At 45.2% G+C, this 18,803-nt stretch overlaps 1 protein-coding gene across 1 annotated transcript in view; it reads left to right on the top strand.

Moving 5' to 3' along the window:
- Positions 1 to 18,245, top strand: part of LOC143028247 (transducin beta-like protein 3) — a 28,024-nt gene extending 9,779 nt beyond the window's left edge. Inside the window, exons 8-15 of the mRNA XM_076190104.1 lie at positions 323 to 519; positions 2,495 to 2,607; positions 9,141 to 9,340; positions 12,748 to 12,906; positions 13,450 to 13,724; positions 13,887 to 14,130; positions 15,524 to 15,711; positions 17,508 to 18,245. Coding sequence (XP_076046219.1) covers positions 323 to 519; positions 2,495 to 2,607; positions 9,141 to 9,340; positions 12,748 to 12,906; positions 13,450 to 13,724; positions 13,887 to 14,130; positions 15,524 to 15,711; positions 17,508 to 18,168 — 2,037 coding nt within the window. The 3' untranslated portion in view covers positions 18,169 to 18,245. The remainder of the gene's footprint in view (positions 1 to 322; positions 520 to 2,494; positions 2,608 to 9,140; positions 9,341 to 12,747; positions 12,907 to 13,449; positions 13,725 to 13,886; positions 14,131 to 15,523; positions 15,712 to 17,507) is intronic.
- Positions 18,246 to 18,803: the final 558 nt, after the last annotated feature.

The following is an 18,803-nucleotide window of genomic DNA, read 5'->3' as shown; positions in this document are numbered from 1 at the left end:
ACTAATGTTTGAATATTAATTTGTTGGGTCATCATAAAATGCCACTCCCAAAATTGTGTCACCCTGGGCGGACCCCATCCCCTTGGTATGCCACTGCTTGGTGGAGGTAATATGTAATACAAACTTACAAATTGTGCATATTTACATACTTTTCAGAAGAGGCAAAGTTTGCACACAAACAAATTTTTGCACACACAGCAAAAAATTAGAGGGAACATTGATGAGTTGGTATATGAAATAAGTGCATGCATAATAGAAAAAATAGGGACTTTCTCCTTTAGAGTATTTGAATGAAATTCTACAAATTATTTGAATCTTTCAGTTATCAGGCTACAATGATCAAATTCTGGATTTGATATATGTAGGGGAGAAAGACTCGCACTTAGTTGTTGCTACAAATAGTGCACAGTTGCGCATCTATGAATGTGCCACCTTTAGCTGCAGCCTTGTCCAAGGACACTCGGCATTAGTCCTTGCCTTAGCCAGGCATCCCACCATTTCTTCTTTCTTTGCCTCAAGGTCAGTGGATCCTGTACTTCATGGAGATGTGTATATATGATCACCCTCTTTCACTCTCTCCCCCTCCCTCCCACCCTTCCCCTCTTCCCCTCTCCTCCTCCCCCTCCCCCACTCCATTTCTTACCTCTCTCTCCCTTCTCTTTCCCCTTTCTTTCTCCTCTCTCCCCTCTCCCCTCTCTTTCCCCTCTCCCCTCTCTCTCCTCTCTTTCCTCTTCCCTCTCTCTCCCATCTTCCCTCTCTCTCCCATCTTCCCTCTCTCTCCCATCTTCCCTCTCTCTCCCGTCTTCCCTCTCTCTCCCGTCTTCCCTCTCTCTCCCATCTTCCCTCTCTCTCCTGTCTTCCCTCTCTCTCCTCTCTTCCCTCTCTCCTCTCTCCCCTCTCCCCTCTCTTTCCCCTCTTCCCTCTCTCTCCCCTCTTCCCACTCTTCCCTCTCTCTCCCGTATTTCCCTCTCTCTCCCATCTTCCCTCTCTCTCCCATCTTCCCTCTCTCTCCCATCTTCCCTCTCTCTCCTGTCTTCCCTCTCTTTCCCATCTTCCCTCTCTCTCCTCTCTTCCTTCTCTTTCCTCTCTCCTCTCTCTCTCCTCTCTTCCCTCTCTCCCCTCTTCCCTCTCTCTTCCTTCTCCCCTCATCCCTCTCTCTCCCCTATTCCCTCTTGCTCCCCTCTCTCTCATCTCTCTCTCTTCCCCCCTCTCTCTCTCTCTCTCTCTCTCTCTCTCTCTCTCTCTCTCTCTCTCTCTCTCTCTCTCTTCCTCTCTCTCTCTCTCTCTCTCTCTCTCTCCTCTCTCTCTCTCTCTCTCTCTCTCTCTCTCTCTCTCTCTCTCTCTCTCTCTCTCTCTCTCTCTCTCTCTCTCTCTCTCTCTCTCTCTCTCTCTCTCTCTCTCTCTTCCCCCTTCTCTCTCTCTCTCTCTCTCTCTTCCCCCTTCTCTCTCTCTCTCTCTCTTCCCCCTTCTCTCTCTCTCTCTCTCTTCCCCCTTCTCTCTCTCTCTCTCTCTCTCTCTCTCTCTCTCTCTCTCTCTCTCTCTCTCTCTCTCTCTCTCACTCCTTCTATCTCCCTCTCACTCCCTCTCTCTCTCTCACTCCCTCTCTCTCTCACTCCCTCTCTCTCTCTCACTCCCTCTTTCTCTCTCTCACTCCCTCTCTCTCTCTCACTCCCTCTCTCTCTCTCACTCCCTCTCTCTCTCTCACTCCCTCTCTCTCTCTCTCTCACTCTCTCTCTCTCTCTCTCTCTCTCTCTCTCTCTCTCTCTCTCTCTCTCTCTCTCTCTCTCTCTCTCTCTCTCTCTCTCTCTCTCCCCCTCTCTCTCTCTCTCTCTCCCCCCTCTCTCTCCCTCTCTCCCCCCTCTCTCTCTCTCCCTCTCTCTCTCTCTCTCTCTCTCTCTCCCTCTCTCTCTCTCTCTCTCTCTCTCTCTCTCTCTCTCTCTCTCTCTCCTCTCTCTCTCTCTCTCTCTCCCCTCTCTCTCTCTCTCTCTCTCTCTCTCTCTCTCTCTCTCTCTCTCTCTCTCTCTCTCTCTCTCTCTCTCTCTCTCTCTCTCTCTCTCTCTCTCTCTCTCTCTCTCTCTCTCTCTCTCTCTCTCTCTTCCCCCCCTCTCTCTCTCTCATGACTTTGTATTATATAATTATGTCTTTTGACTTCATTTAAAGTAAAATTGGGCTTTTTATTGGCCAAAAAATATCAAACTGCTCTAGCTACAACCACCACTCAGAAGGCACTGGGCACATTGTACAGTGCTCCATACTAACAATCCCTAGACATCAGTAAGATATTTAATTCCTGGGTGACCTATGGGCCCATCCAGTGTCTATTGCCAGTTTCCAGGGAGCCATGTGTCTCCTACAAGAGAGACCTAGGGCAATGAATTGATTAATTGATGGGACATTGACCATAGGAGATGGATTTCCTTGAATTCATGTGACAAATTTGCAGAGTATATTGTCATTCATTTTTGTGTTTATAGCTGTTCACTCTTGTTTACAGCTCAAATGACAACACTGTACGCCTGTGGCACCTGCAAAGTAGTGGATCAGCAGTGTGCGTTGCTGTTGCATCTGGACACACACTGAGTGTTGGCAGCATAGCTTTTGGTGATTGTAAGTGTTGTGTTTATTATGTATTTGCTGACAACTTGACAAGTGAATGTCACTAGAATATATGTACGTATATATATGTTGTGAATTTAGAACAAATGGGTTTTTAGAAATGACACCACAAGGACACTGTGTGTGTTGGTCGAGGGCTAATAATACACACTGTAGGTTCTTAAGTACATTCAGCCTTAAACACTAACACAGTTACAAGAAGATACAATATAATAACAGAGTCAAAGATAGCGCCCATGCGTAACTCCGCGTCCCCTCTACGGTCTCTCACTCAAGCACTGTTGCTAAGCACCTATGCATGCCTACCCCGGGCATGCGAGTTGCCACATGTCGCCAGACGGGGATATCAATAACCCACACCTCCCTTCCCCCTTTCACGCCCGCAGACTTTAGTCACGGGCGGACAATCTGCAATCTATGTTGCCTGAAGGGGCCAACTTGAGGATGACGTGCTTGATGGCCTTCATGGCGGCCTCGGCATGGCCATTGGATTGCGGGTAGTGAGGTGATGTGACAATGTGTCGCACACCCCATCGTGCTGCAAAGCTCCTGAACTCCTGGCTGGTGAACTGGGGGCCTCCGTCTGTTCGCAAGCGGAGGGGGACACCAACCTCCCGGAAGTAGTTGCAGAACATGCGGATGGTGTTGGACGACGTCGTATCGCCTTTGCAAGGGACGACCACAGGCCAGCCGGAGAGTCTGTCAGCGATGACAAGGAATGACTTGCCTGCAACGGAGAAGAAGTCCGCTGAGACTGACTTAAAGGGCCTTGTTGGGTGGTCGTCGCTGAGTATGGGTTCCTTCTGCTGGCTAGGTTGGAGATACTGGCAGGGTTCACACGACTGGACCGTGTTTGCAATGTCCGAATTGATGCCTGGCCAGAAGACAGTTTGACCTGCCCGGCGTTTTGTCGCCTCCACGCCCCTGTGGCTATCATGAAGACGGGCCAGGATGCGGCGGCGAAAGGCGTTAGGAACCACAATTCTCATGCCGTAGAGGACGAGGTCACCATCGGCATGGAGGTTATCCTGAATTTTCCAGTATGGGAGCAAGGGCCTAGGAAGGGCATAGCGGTCCGAGGGGTATCCGGACGTCACACAGCGATGCAATTGGACGTAGTCTGGGTCTGTCCTAGCTGAGTCACGTAACTCCTCCAGAGTCCTATCTTCATCTACGTGGGACTCTGTCACAGCTCTCACCGTGGCTATCGTATGGAGGGATGCAATGGAGTCGGTGCAGAGTGTGTAGTCTTCCGGCGCTGGGTAGCTCACTGGGGCACGGGATAGGGCGTCCGGGATGCGAAGATCCTTTCCGGCACGCCATACCGCTGTGAAGATGTATGGGGACACCTTCTCCTTCAGGCGCTGGAGACGTGGGTTCTCCACTGTGTCCAAAGTGTAGCTGTTCAGGATGGGAACCAGGGGGCGATGGTCGGTCATCAACGTAAAATTCTGAAGTCCCATCAAGTAATATTTGCATTTGAACATCGCCCAGACGGCGGCAAGTAATTCTAACTCGATGGTGGCATGTCTAGTCTCCGCCTCCGTCAAGAAACGGGAACCGCATTGGATTAGGCGTAGGCGTCCGCTGCCGTGGTCCTGTAGTAATGCAAAACCAATGCCGTTAAGCCGAGATGCATCCGTCTGGAGGATAGTTGGCAGGGTTGGATCAAATGAGGCGAGAACTGGGGGGTCGATGAGGGCGGCTTTCACCCTTCGGAATGCCTCGTCATGATCCGGTGTCCAGAGAAATTGTCTCTTAGGGCTCATCAGGGGCCGGAGAGGTTGGGCAGCTGCGGATATCTCCGGGGTGAATTCAGCCAACTGGTTAACGAGACCCATAAAGGACCTAAGGTCTGTCAAATTTGCAGGAGTTGGAAAGTCCCTGATAGCAATCACTTTGTCTTGGTCATCAGCGATACCTGCCACTGACAATGTGAATCCGCAGAAATCCACCTTAGGCGCGGCGACCTCAAATTTTTCCTTATTAATGGTGATGCCAAATTCACGACATTGGTGAGGACTTGGTGGATGCGGGTAAGGTGAGTGGTGTAGTCGGCATCGTAAAGGAGGATGTCGTCCACCACTTTGACGCAATTCTTGACACCTTGCAGTGCAATGTCACCTCGTAGGCAATAGGCATCGCCTGTTGCTGCAAATCCCATTGGTCCTCTGCAATATTGGAATCTACCATGTGGAGTCATAAAGGTGGTAAGGTGTCTATCCTCTTCGGCGAGTTCGATCTGCCAGTATCCGCAGAGAGCGTCCATGGTCGTGAAGTAACGAGCTGAGGTCGGTACGCTACGTACAGCATCAAAGGGTGTGGGCGACGGATGGGGTGGGTGAGCCACCTGTGCGTTAAGTTTGGACAGATCCGTCGTGATCCTCACACCTCCATTTGGTTTAGCTACGGCGACAAGTGGGTGGCACCATTCTGAAGGTTCGTCGCCAGCCGGTCGAATAATCCCTTGAGAGACCATGGACTCGAGCTCGTCCTTGACGTGGTCTCTGAAAGCCAGGGGAATTTGCCGGGGTGTATGGATTGCAAAAGGCACAGCATTATCCTTCAGGTGGATTCGCATTGGTGATCCCACCATGGGCTTAAGTGGTGTGGACTGAAGAGCTGCTTTAGCCACCAGAACGTCCTTAAACTCCTTTAAGAAGTACTCCTTCACGTCTGAGGGTGGTGTGGAGGCAGAGAATGGGAGTTCCACACACTTCTTAACGTGCTTCACCTCCAATATTGGCTTAGGGAATTCCTTGGGAATGATGGCCAATGCCTTGCAGTGGCTGAAGGAGAGGAGTGGGGTCTGGATGTCCTTGTGTACTCGGATCTGAGCGGAGCACGACCGCTTACCTAAAGTAAGGGTAGCCGTGAGCGTGCCAAGGGCAGGAGTCATTTCAGATCCGTCGGCTGTGAGTGTGGTGGTCTGCGGGGAAGCGTGTAGTGTCCTTGTTGAAATGGAAAGGTTTCTCAAGTGCTGTGGTCCTATCACAGTGATATCCGCACCGGTGTCTGGGATCATCTGCAAGTATGACGATTTACCACCGTGTGTGATAAGGACGCTGACGTGTTGAGGCACCGCAGGGCTGGGGCTAGGAGACATCACTCGACGGCAGGACGGCTGTGGGGTTGGCGGGTGTTCCGAAACATGTCCACCGCCAGAGACTGAAACACCTCGTTTGTGTTTCTGACGAGTCTCCTGCTTGCAATAAGTGTCGAAGTAACCGATACGGGAACAGAGGCGGCACTGGGTCTTGCTAGCGGAACATTTGATCGTGGAAGGAAAGTGTCCCTGCCGACCACAGTTGTGGCAGGTAGCCTGAACCGCAGGGCATGCTCCTGGCTCATGGTGCCTAGCACAGCACTGGCATGGGTCCGTTGCCTTCGATGTCGGTTGCTTAGGGGTTTGCCTGAGGAAACTTTTCTGCTTCTTCCTTCTTTGGTGGTGGGTCAATGCTCTTACTTGTGCAGGTTGGGCACGAATATCAGACGTAGCACACCTGGCTGCTTCATAGGAGCGGCATGTATTGACCATGTCCTGCAGTGAGCACTTGTCGTCCAGGGATATGAGTCGCTGAATCAACTCATCATCCCGAACGCCCATAATAATCACCGACTTCAACTGAGTCTCTTCGCAAATTGGCGATTTACCAGGGCATATGTCGATCTCCTCGGCACTGTGACGCAACCTTACGTAGAAATCTGCAAATGTTTCGCCTTCCATCTGCCTGCAGCTAAGCAATCCACTCCTGCATATTGCCTCATTCCTCAAGGCCTTGATGTGTACTTCCAGAGCATCGACCACCTCATCGACGGTCTTGTCTGTAGAGGGAGGTATTTGCAGGGTATGCTCTAGGACACGTTGTGTTTCAAGGGTGAGACACATACGTAATTGTATGAGCTGCTTCTCATGGGGTAAGCTATACAGGTCGACCATGGTAGCGTAATCTTGCCAATGTCGCTTCCATTCGCGGAACAATTGGTAGGTGGCATCTGGTTTAAGTGAAGGTGGCGTCTGAGCAGTGGCCTTTTGAGTGGGTGGAGGAAGCGGGGGCTGACGATGACGGCTGTCATCGGAGGCCGCATGGTGCTCTGGGGGAGAGTGAGCGGGTTGCCATTGCGGGTTTATCAATTTGAGCAGGGCGTCAAATCTAGCCTGGTCTTCTCGTCGTCTGCTTTCGTCTTCTGCTAATCTCGTCTCTTCAATCCATTTCATGAGGGAAAGCATGTCGGTCGGTGTGGTTGGTGGGAAGGAAGCGGCCTGTTGCTCATTGGAAACATCTGGCTGCAATTCTTCCTCCTCTTGCTCGACTGCTCCTGAACGAGTATTAGGCATTTCGCTAGAAAAAAGCTAGTAGTACCCGTAATGAGCGGGTGAGTACGTAAGCTGGCGGGTACCTGGGGCCCAGTAGGCCTGCGGGCGTGTAAGCGAGGGGAAATATCACGCACACGTCCTGCCAATGTTCAAATACAAGCGTCTCTCCGACAAAGAGGCAGCAAGATTTTCACAAACACCACTCACAATGCACTGCGACACTATACACTATACGGGGAGGCACTATAAACCACACGTGTAAGCACTAGACACCATACGAAGAGGCTCCAAGCATATACGCAGAATGCGTGAAGTAGATGAGCGCAATATGGCGGCGGAGCACTGCCAGTCACTAACGAACACGTGCATATGATGTCGTCGTTTGAAACACTTATGTTGTACGTACGAGCGTGTAACTCTGTCACTGGGACTGCACACGTTCTTGAGCCCTTGTCGCACACAATTACGATATGTGGGTCACGGTACACCAAAATAATGCAGGTATAGGCTGAGTTCATTGCGTTGCACTGCCCTGTATGCACTGTCAATGTTGTATATCACTGCGCCATGTGTGTGTTGGTCGAGGGCTAATAATACACACTGTAGGTTCTTAAGTACATTCAGCCTTAAACACTAACACAGTTACAAGAAGATACAATATAATAACAGAGTCAAAGATAGCGCCCATGCGTAACTCCGCGTCCCCTCTACGGTCTCTCACTCAAGCACTGTTGCTAAGCACCTATGCATGCCTACCCCGGGCATGCGAGTTGCCACATGTCGCCAGACGGGGATATCAATAACCCACAGACACTACCAACTACACCATGTATGGTGATTCAAAAGGAGTTGACAACTCCCCAACATTACTTGCATGGTGTAACAGTACTTCGTCTCATTTTCATTGAGTCTTTATTCATGTAAGCCATCTGACAAGTTGTGAATTTAGGACAAATGGATTTTTAGAAGCTCCACCACTGGTACTCAAACCCTTGGTTGTGTTAACATAATCACAAATAAAGACTCCTTGAAAATGAGACTACATACTGCTACACCATGCAAGTGTGGGGAGGTGTCAACTCCTTTTGAACCACCATGCATGGAGTAGTTGGTAGCATCCATGTTTCATAATTATGTTAGCACAGACAAGGGTTCAATTCCCAGTGGTGGAGCTTTTAAAAATCTATTTGTTCCAAGTTCACAACTTGTTGATTGGCTTGCCTGAACGAAGACTCGAAAATGAGACTATGTATTGTTACCCCATGCTATTGTGGTTGGGGAATTGTCAACTCCTTTTGAACCATCATCCATGGCATAGTTGGTAGCATCCTTGTTTCATGATTATATTAGTACAGCCAAGGGTTCAAGTCCCAGTGTCAGAGCTTCTAAAAATCCATTTGTCTGTAATTCACAACTTGTTGGATTGTTTACCTGAATAAAGACTTGATGAAAATAAAGCTACATACTGCTGCTCCTTTTGAACCATCATGTATGGCATAGTTGGTGACATCCTTGTTTTGTGATTATGTTAACACTGTCAAGGGTTTGAGTCCCAGTGGTAGAGGATCTAAAAATTCATATATACATACATATACTTAGAGCTTTTCCCCCTTACAAGGAAGGTAGTCAAAGTCAAAGGCATAAATCTACTCCCACCCATTTCATCCCCACATATTCCACTTCCATTCACTATTCCTCCTGGATGACAGGTCATCCTTGCATCTCACCCACTGGCCTGGGTCAGAAACAAAGCAGCAAGACACAGCACATCCACAGCAAGGTTGCTTCATTTCATTGGTGACTCCCCTCTGTCCCCTCATGCAGAAAAAGAGAAGACGGGGAGAAATCCCTTTGGGCTGTGTCAAAGTATGATTCATATATACTCCCTCATTCCCCCATCCCCTACCCACTCCCTCCCATGCCTCACAGCATCATTCATACACAACCATTCTCCACTCACCCTTTACTTCTGTCTTCTCCCTTCCTTCCTCAACAAATATTCTCCTCTTTCCCAATGCTCCTTTTACCCTGTCTATCCATCTCATCCTTGATCTCCCCCTCATGTTCACTCCCCCACCTCTGCCTTCCACACCCCTTTTACTAATCTTTCTTCACTCCATATATATATATATATATATTTATATATTTAATGGCATGTTTGAATGAAAACCATAGCACTAATTTATTTATTTCCTAATTTATGAAGCGTTCTTGGTATCTGGGAGCAAGGATACTTGCTTGAAGACCTGGATCATTGACCAGAGCATCAAGGATGGGGAGACAAATGATAGCATGTTGCTCACATCACTGGCAACAGAAAAGGCTCATGAAAAAGACATTAATAGTGTTTGTGTGTCTGTCAACAGTAAGCTTGTTGCTAGTGGATCACAAGACAGGATTGCCAAGGTTTGTGAGTTTTTATGTTTTATCTTTAATGCCTCATTGCATAAAGATGTTGTTGAAATTAATATAATGTACCAGGATAATCAAGGAACACCTAAAAGACTAAAGTTTTATGAGACAATTTAAAGGTTTACATATTGTCTTGTTTTTTTTTTTTTGTAAGAATTGCCAGACTTTCTATGTCTGATAGTCACACATTTGTATTCTTTTGTTTGCAATTATAAGTTGGCCAAGTCCTTATAATGTGGAGAATTTATGTTGGAGATGTGTCTTTTTCTAGAGAGTTGATGATAGCAGTTACAGTGTTTAGGAAGAAAGTCAAGCATAAGTACACATGGGATAGGGTGGTGGATGGAAGGGTGGCAGATAGAGCGTTAATGGACTATATAGTGGTGACCAGGAGTATGGTAGGAAGAGTTAAGGATGTTCAAGTTCTAAGGGGAGAGAGTGGGTGAATATCAGATAATTTTCTGGTGGAAGGTAAATTGAGAGTGGAGAATAGGTGGAGAAAGAGGAAAAGGGCAGAAGGTAGGGAGGTACCTAGAGTGAACTGCTTAAATGAGAAAGAACAGGAGAATGAGTATAAGAAGAAGCTGAGAGAGGAGTGGGAGGGAGTGAAGGATAGAGTAGAACTAGGAGTGGAGGAGGAATGGGGATGGTTCAAAGAGGGAGTCATAAGGTGTGCAAAGATGGTGTGTGGAACAAGGAGGGCGGGAGGAAATAGAAGGAAGGGTAGTGAGTGGTAGGATGAGGAAGCAAAGAAGGGTGTAGAAGAGAAGAAGCAGGCATTCATAGATTGGCTACAGATTAGGACAAGGGAATCATATGAGAGGTACAAAGTATAGAGAAGGGAAGTTAAGCATAAGATAAAGGAAGCAAAGAGGAAAGCAGATGTGAAATGGGTTAAGAGTATGACAGAAAATTTTGAAAGTAATAAAAAGATGTTTTGGAAAGAAATTAAAAGAGGAAGAGGAGGCAAATCAAGTAGAGAAGAAAAGGTCAAAGGTGAAGATGGAGAGATGATAATGGAAGAGAAGGCAGTGAGAGGAATGTGGGCAGAGTATTTTAGGGAGTTGCTAAATGTAAAGGAGGATAGGGAGGGAAAGGTAGTTGCAGTGGGAAGTGCTAAAAAAAAAATGACTGTGATGGGTGAGGAAAATTAAGGAGAAATAGGGTGATATGAAGTGAAAGCAGCTGTTAAGATGATGAGAGCAGGTAAGGCACCTGGGTTGGATGGATGCCATGCAGAATGTCTGAAGAAAGGAAGTACAGTGATGGTGGACTGGGTGGTGAGGTTATTTAATGTTTGTTTAAGAGAGGGTAGAGTGCCGGAGGACTGGAGGAGTGCCTGTACAGGGGAAAAGGGGGACAAGTGTGAGTGTAGTAGTGTCAGAAGGATCAGTTTGTTAAGTGTAGTTGGGAAGGGTTATGGGAGTGTCTTGATTGAGAGGATTAGGAGAGGAACAGGGAGTAATTGGTGAGGAACAGTGTGGTTATAGGACAGGCAGGGGTTGTGTGGATCAGATTTTTGTGGTAAGACAGATATGTGAGAAAGCTTTAGGAAAAGATAAGGATGTGTTTTGGGCCTTTATGGATCTGGAAAAGGCTTATGACAGGGTAGACAGGAAGACATTGTGGGAGGTACTGCAGATATATGGGATAGGAGGAAAGCTGTTAGGAGCAGTCAAGAGTTTTTATGAGAGTAGTAGAGCTTGTGTTAGAATTGGAAATGGAGAGAGTGAGTGGTTTGAAGTAAAGGTGGGACTTCATCAGGGATGTGTTATGTCACCTTTGGGGTGGTGCAAGAGGCAAATGCAAGAGTAATTGGTTGGGGATTGTAGATAGTTAAAGAAAATGGAGAAAAGTGGGAGATAAGCCAGTTATTGTTTGCTGATGACACTGCTTGTAGCAGGATCAGAGAGGGATTGAGGAAATTAGTGACAGAGTTTAGGAAGGTGTACAAAAGAAGGAAGCTGAAGATAAATGTGGGTAAATGTAAGGTGATGAGATGTACAAGGGGAGAAAGTGGCAGTAGACTGGGAGTATTAATTAAGGGAGAGAGACTGGAGTAGGTGGGTAGTTTTAGATACTTGGGTGTGAATGTGGTGGGAAAGGGAGGAGTGGAGGTGGAGGTATAATGCCTTGGGGGAATTAAAAAGTGTAATTAGAAATAGACATTTGGGAATGGATGCTAAAGAGATTGTATGAAGGAGTGATTGTGCCGACAGCACTGTATGGGGCAGAAACATGGAACATAAGAGAGGAAGAGAGAAGGAGTTTGAATATGTTTGAGATGAGGTGCCTGAGAAGGGTGATAGGGGTTACTAGGCTGGATAGAGTGAGAAACAAGGTGAGGAGGAGAGTGGGAGTGGAAAGGGAGTTGGGAGATGGGGTTGATGAAAGAGTATTAGGATAGTTTGGACATATGGAAAGAATGAATGAAGAAATATTAATAAAAGAGGTGTGGATGGCAGAGGTAGAAGGAATGAACATGATGGGGTGATCAAGGATGAGGTGGATGGATGGGGTAAAAGGGACATTGGGAAAGAGGGGAATGTCTGTTGAGGAAGGATGGGAGAAGATAGGAGTGAATGCAGGGCCCTCACATGGAGCTGGGCAGGGGAGGTGGCTATGCCCTGGGGTGGCACATTCAGGGTGGTGGTAATTCTAGCCTGGACATGCTGCCCACAAGGCTGACAAAATAATTATAATAAAAGACATGTCAAAGGAGCCCTTAATTACCATAATATATGAATTTTGCAATAGAATCAAGAGAATATGAAATATTTTTCCCTTATCCTTTCTGCAATAGGGACATTAGATAACAATTTTAAAATCTGTTTAATTATTTCGCAAACAATAGCTATAACAGACAGGAATGGTGGAAATGGGAAGTGGTGATGGGGGAAGGGTGGGGGGGGGGCATCACTGAGAACTTTGTCCAGGGGCAGAACTGAGGGATGTAAGGGCTCTGGGTGAATGGAGAATGGTTGTGTATGAATGATGCTGTGATGCATGAAAGGGAGTGGATGGGGGATGGGGGGTGAGGGAGTTTGTGTGAAAAATAAATTGATGCAGCCCAAAGGGATTTCTCCCCATTGCCATTTCAGCATGAGGGGATGGAGAGGGGGGGGGGGTCGCCGATTTAATGAAGTGGCCTTGCTGTGGATGTGCTGTGTCTTGCAACACTGTTTCTGACATAGGGCAGAGGGCAAGATGCAGAGATGACTCATCATCCAGGAGGAGCCAAGATTAGAGGGAGGGAGGAGGATGGATGGGAGTGGAGTATATGGGGATGAAATGGGTGGGAGTGGATTTTATGTCTTTGTTTTTTGGCTACCTCCCTTGTAAGGGGGAAAAAGCCTTTGGTATATGTATGTATGGATGATTACAAGCCTCAATCTTTTCAGGTATGGGATGCCAAAACACTTCAGTTGCAGGGTGTACTTAAGGGGCACCGGCGAGGCATTTGGTGTGTCCAGTTTTCTCCCATAGATGAAGTCCTTGCTACAGCATCTGCAGATGGGACCATCAAGATCTGGACATTGACAGAGTATACTTGTGCTTCTGTGAGTAACCAGTTAACTCAAATACCTTTAGCCAACTTGTGGTGAAGTCAGATTTATGGAAGGCCAATACGTAAACTAAACTACAACTTATGTTGATCTTGAATCACTTAGATCTTCCCAAGGAGGACTGTATTAGGGTTAACCTAAGGAGGAATTTTGAATTCATTCTCTGTTGTCAGGGAGTCTTACAACATAAGTTTGTTGAGTTAAAGTTGTAAGCATTATAACTGTTGCCTCAATTTTCACTGACTGGAAATATGCAGAATCACAATGGCCAACATATAAGGGGGGAAGAGGCCTTTTGGTATATGTATGTATATCTTTATCAAGTAGATTACCTGTGACCCATATGTAGTGGTGGAGTTTGGGAAGATATGTGAGAAGAGGAAGCTTAAAGTAAAAGAGGTGTCATAGTGAGTATGGGATGGGTGTAGTATGGATGCTTGCTTTGATTTGGTCAACTCCCTACTTCTTATAAGATCTTGGTGAAAGTATATGTGTATACTACTATTCTTTTGAGTTTCTCTCTTTTTTTCTGAACAGACATTGGAAGGCCATTCTGTAAGTGTTCTTCGCCTGTGCTGGTTGACTCAAGGTCTTCAGATTTTATCATCAGGGTCTGATGGCCTGATCAAACTTTGGATTGTGAAAACACGACAGTGTGTGCAAACGTTTGATGAGCACGAAGGAAAAACTTGGGCTCTTGCTGTGTCAGAGGACGAAAATAAAATCATTAGTGGTGCAGAGGATTCAACCTTAGTATTATGGAAGGATGTTACTCAAGAAGAACGGGAAAAGGTCTTTGAAAAAGCTGCAGCGTAAGTAAATTTGTTTAGTTCAGTGTATACTATGGTCAGTTGGCTGTTTGATACTATGTAAAGTATAAGTTAAAGAGACCTTTTGGTATGTATGTATCTAGTGTTCAGATAGTTTGATATCTCCTAACACTCTACATCTGATTTTTTCTCTTTGTGTTTCAGAGAGGCAAAAGAAGAACAAACTTTGGCAAATCTTATTCAAGACAAGAAATGGACTGAAGCTCTGGGTTTGGCCATTCAAATGAACAGACCTATGTGTGCTCTTACCACTCTCAAAACCATTTTGAATGATGAGCCAAATCAGTTGCCCCCTGTAGTGCAAAACTTGAGGGATGACCAACTATCAGCCTTGTTGCGATACATGGCACAGTGGAACACCAAGACCAAAAACAGTAGAGAAGCACAGGTAAAAAAGAGCTGTTCTATAATGGGGAGGGGTATTGTATTGAATGTACTGTAATTGATTGTAGCACAGATATGAAAGATCAGCTTGCTTTTCAGTAATAGATCTACAAAGAGATTGTTCTGATTACTGGGAATGGATGTCAAATAGGTTTTAATTGTGTGCAAAATAAGACTTTCTCTGTCATTGGCTTGTAGTAGTAGGAGAAGGGGAGGTGTCTGAAGTTGATAGAGGTCCCAGATCCAGACAAGAGACTGAGTGTCAGCCCCCAGTCGACTGCAACTCCAGTCACTGAATATTCTAGTATGATTTTAGACTGACCTCCACACAGAAAAGAACACATATACCAAGGCTTTTCCCCCTTACAAGGGAGGTAGCCAAAAAGGAAAAGGCATAAAATCATTCCCACCCATTCCATCCCTGAATACACTCCACACCCCTCCACCCTCCCTCTTATCTTAGCACCTCCCAGATGACGGGTCATCCCTGCACCTTGTCCACTGCCCTGGGTCAGAAACAGTGTCGCAAGACACAGCACATCCACAGCAAGGCCGCTTCATTAAATCGGTGACCCCCCCTCTCCATCCCCCCATGCATAAAAGGAGAAGACGGGGAGAAATCGCTTCGGGCTGCGTCAAATTTTGCTCACACATACTACCTCACCCCCCATCCCCCCGCCCATTCCACCTTATGCATCACAACATCATCCATATACAACCATTCTCCATTCACCCCTGTCTTCTGTCCTCTCCCGTCCTTCCTTAACAGACATTCCCCTCTTCCCTAAAGCCCCCTTCATCCCATCCATCCACCTCATCCTAGGACGTCCCCTCATGTTCACTCCCCCCACATCTGCCTTCCATACCTCTTTTACTAGTCTTTCTTCACTCATTTTTTCCATGTGTCCAAACCATCCTAATACTCTTTCATCAATCCTATCTCCCAACTCCCTTTCCACCCCTGTTCTCCTCCTCACCTCCTCATTTCTCACTCTATCCAGCCTAGTAACCCCCATCATACTTCTCAGACACCTCATCTCAAACACATTCAAACTCCTTCTCTCTTCCTCTCTTATGTTCTATGTTTCTGCCCCATACAGTGCTGTTAGCACAATCACTCCTTCATACAGTCTTCTCCTAGCATCCATTCCCAAATGTCTATTTCTCATTACATTCTTCAACCCACCAAGGCATCTTTTTTTAACTTATACTTCCTCTCCTTACTGCTGCCATCTTTACCACTTCTATAATTCACCTCTGACACAGTGTTATCCTTAAGAATTTAATTTTCTGGTATTGGTAATGAAATACAAATTCACTTGTGTGCCATTTGTGCATTAACTTTCAGATCTGCTTCTTGGTAAGATAATTTATGAATATTTAATGTGCTTTTCCAGACAATCTTGAACATTCTGCTACGCAACCGTCTTCCAGAGGAGTTGGAGGCACTGGATGGTTGGAAGGAGGCAGTGGAGGGACTTCTTCCTTATACTGAACGACATTATAAGCGGACAATGGCTCTACACAGAGCAGGCTCAATACTTCAATACATGGCATCTGCTATCACTCTTGGGGCTGATCCCAGGTAAGGAAGACTTCATTTTCTCAAGGTTTCTCAAGGTTTGATGGGTCTTAGTCATCTCACTGTATGAATGTTTGGGTTTGGGCAAACAGGAAAGGAAGATATGAATCATTTCCAAAATATACACAGAAGGACACTAAAGTACCAAGGCACAGTTCTTGCACTATAGATTTCAAGGACATGGGGAGAGATTCAGTTTTTATTTGTGGATGACACTGTGCTTGTAGCAGATTTTAACCTCTTTAATATAAGTAAAATTCTTGCACATAGCATTGGATGCCAAATGTATGATGATTTGATGATGCATCACACTACTTGCATTATGAAATATAAAGTTACTGCTGTATTACTTGTTCTCATTCACTCTGAGTAATAATAAACACAGAAAATATGATCAAGCCAGTTCACAGAGTTCATGGGTCACAAGGTACATCTACAAAATAAATATAATCAAGACGCTGATGCCGGCATCCTTGTATATCCACTCGTGCCTCATGAGCAACATTGTATGGAAGAGGTTAAGCAGAGATTAAAGTGTTGGTGGCATTTTTTAAGATAAGTGAGAGAAGAAAGTTAAGTGGATGTGGGCCAAAATAAAATGATGAGATGTACAAGGAATAGAAATGTTTGAGAAATAGGTATTTTGAGATCAATGCAAAGAGAAGGTTGCATGGAGTGATTGCGCCTGCAGCACTTTGTGGAACAGACTTTGAATATAAGGAAGGGAGGAAGAGTGAATGTTTTTGAGATAGAATATATGAGAAATATGATATGATCTGCAAAAGAGACCTGGGACATCAAATTGATTGATTGATAAGATAAGTATTACAAGAATGAGGATGGTCAATTTTTTATATGAGTAGTAGATCATATGTGAGGGTTGAAAATGGAGAGCAAGTGGTTTGAGATGAAGTTAGGGCTACATCTTGGTTGTATGATGTTGACATGGTTGTTCACTGTATATGGATGGGATCATAAGGCAGGTAGATGTGAGAATGCTAGGCAGAGGTTTGGAATTGGTAAGTGAAAATAATGGGAAGTAGGGGGAGCCAGGTTCATATGGATGATATGGCATTTGTGGCTGATTTTGAGGAGAGACAGTAACAGTTGTGGTGGAGTATGTAAGGGTGTATGAAAGGAGTGAATTAAGAGTAGATAAGGGCAAAAGTAAGGTGAGATGTACAAGGAGTGATGATGGTGGTGGGTTGGGGGTGAGTTTAAAGGGTGAGAGGATGTGGAAATTGGTAATATGTGGCAGTGAATGGAGCAGAGGTGCAAGTACACTACAGTACTACTTCTCATTAATGGACTAAAAGGGGGGTAACGATGTCTGTTGATGTGAATAATACATTGATTTGGAATGGTTTTTGGGTGGCATAGTGATTGCACAGCAACAGCACCAAAAACACCGCAAACACAGCTGATTAACGTCCGTTAATGAGAGGTAGTACTGTATCTCTGGCTGTCAGACCCAGCAGGGATGACTTTTCATTTGCTAGAAACTGAGATAGGAGTGTTTTATGGATTTTAGTTAGCATATAATAAAAACCAGAAATTATACATATACTGACCATGGTAGTGGTAAGAAGGATATTTCTCTCACATTTTGTGTGACCATGCATGTGTGTGTAACTCACTGTTTTGTTCACATAAGGAAAGTCATCAAGTTTTGAAAACAAAAGATATTAGAGTATTATTATTATATTTTTTTCAAGAATATATTGCATGTTATCAATAGAATCACAACTTACATTGGAACATGCAAAATTTTAATGAGATTTTCTATTTTGAAATTTCAGTAAAATCAAAATTCCTGATCTCCCTGACACATCAACTTTGTTCCTCTCTATAAGTAATAGTGTAGAGGCTGAGAAAGAAGCAAGGAAGGTAAACAATACAAGTGATAGTAGTGATGATGAAATGGTGGATGAAGAGCTCAGGGAAGCAATCAAGTCCTCCATTATGGTTGTAGATTCTGATAGTGGGGAGGAAGTGGGAGACAAGGAAGAGGAGTCAGAGAGTGAAGAAGAACTAGAAGAGAAACAAGAGGAGATAGAAGTGGAAGAAGAGAAGCATATGGAAGAACAGGACCAGGAAGAGGAAGAAGAGGAGTGGGAGGAGGAAGAGGAGGTGGATGAGGGAATTGAAGAGGAAGGGGAAGTAGTCACTCCAGTTAAGCCAGGAACTATAGAAGACTTGAATGCCAATTTCAAATTTGAGAAAGTAGAGGTTGATGAAGATGAAGATGAAGATGATTATAATCATGAAGTGAAAGAAATTGTGGATGAAGCTCCAAAGAAGAAAAGGAAAGGGTTTTCTATGGATCGCCTTGGGATGGTGGAGAGTGGACAAAAGAAAATCAAGGGAGACAGAAAAATAAATAAGAATAAAAAGAATTCCAAAAAAAGAAATATGCCAAATGGAAAGAAACCTCATGGAAAAAGATTAAAAAGCAGATGAGTTTAGTGAGGAATGGGAATGTTGTTTTAGTTTTGAAAGACTTTACCTATTGTAGAAAAAATAAATTAAAAAGAGATGTTAGTGTATTCTATATCCTACCTTTAAAAGATAAGTGTGATTTGGAGAAATGAAAAAGTGATGTATTATTCTACAGTAGTATGTGTGAGCAAAATTTGATGCAGCCCGAAGGGATTTCTCCCCGTCTTCTTTTATGCAATGGGGGGACGGAGAGGGGGGGGTCACCGATTTAATGAAGCGGCCTTGCTGTGGATGTGCTGTGTCTTGCGACACTGCTTCTGACCCAGGGCAGTGGACAAGGTGCAGGGATGATCCGTCATCCAGGAGGTGCTAAGATGAGAGGGAGGGTGGAGGGGTGTGGAATGTATTCAGGGATGGAATGGGTGGGAATGATTTTATGCCTTTTCCTTTTTGGCTACCTCCCTAGTAAGGGGGAAAAAGCCTTGGTATATGTATGTATGTATGTAGTTGAACTATTACTACTGTGTTATGAAGTTTAATTAGAACAGATTTGTGTATTATTACTATATTTTTGTCATGGTTGATCACTTGTCTTTAGTTTAGTTTATATGTTCACTAAGTTATTCTTGTATATTTTTTCTGAGATTGTCACTAAT

The sequence above is a fragment of the Oratosquilla oratoria genome, chromosome 1 (assembly GCF_046742065.1).
Source record: "Oratosquilla oratoria isolate Oo_2021 chromosome 1, ASM4674206v1, whole genome shotgun sequence".
Lineage (NCBI taxonomy): Eukaryota > Metazoa > Arthropoda > Malacostraca > Stomatopoda > Squillidae > Oratosquilla > Oratosquilla oratoria.
Note: the sequence above shows the minus strand (reverse complement) of the source record. Positions and strands in the feature narration are given on the sequence as shown.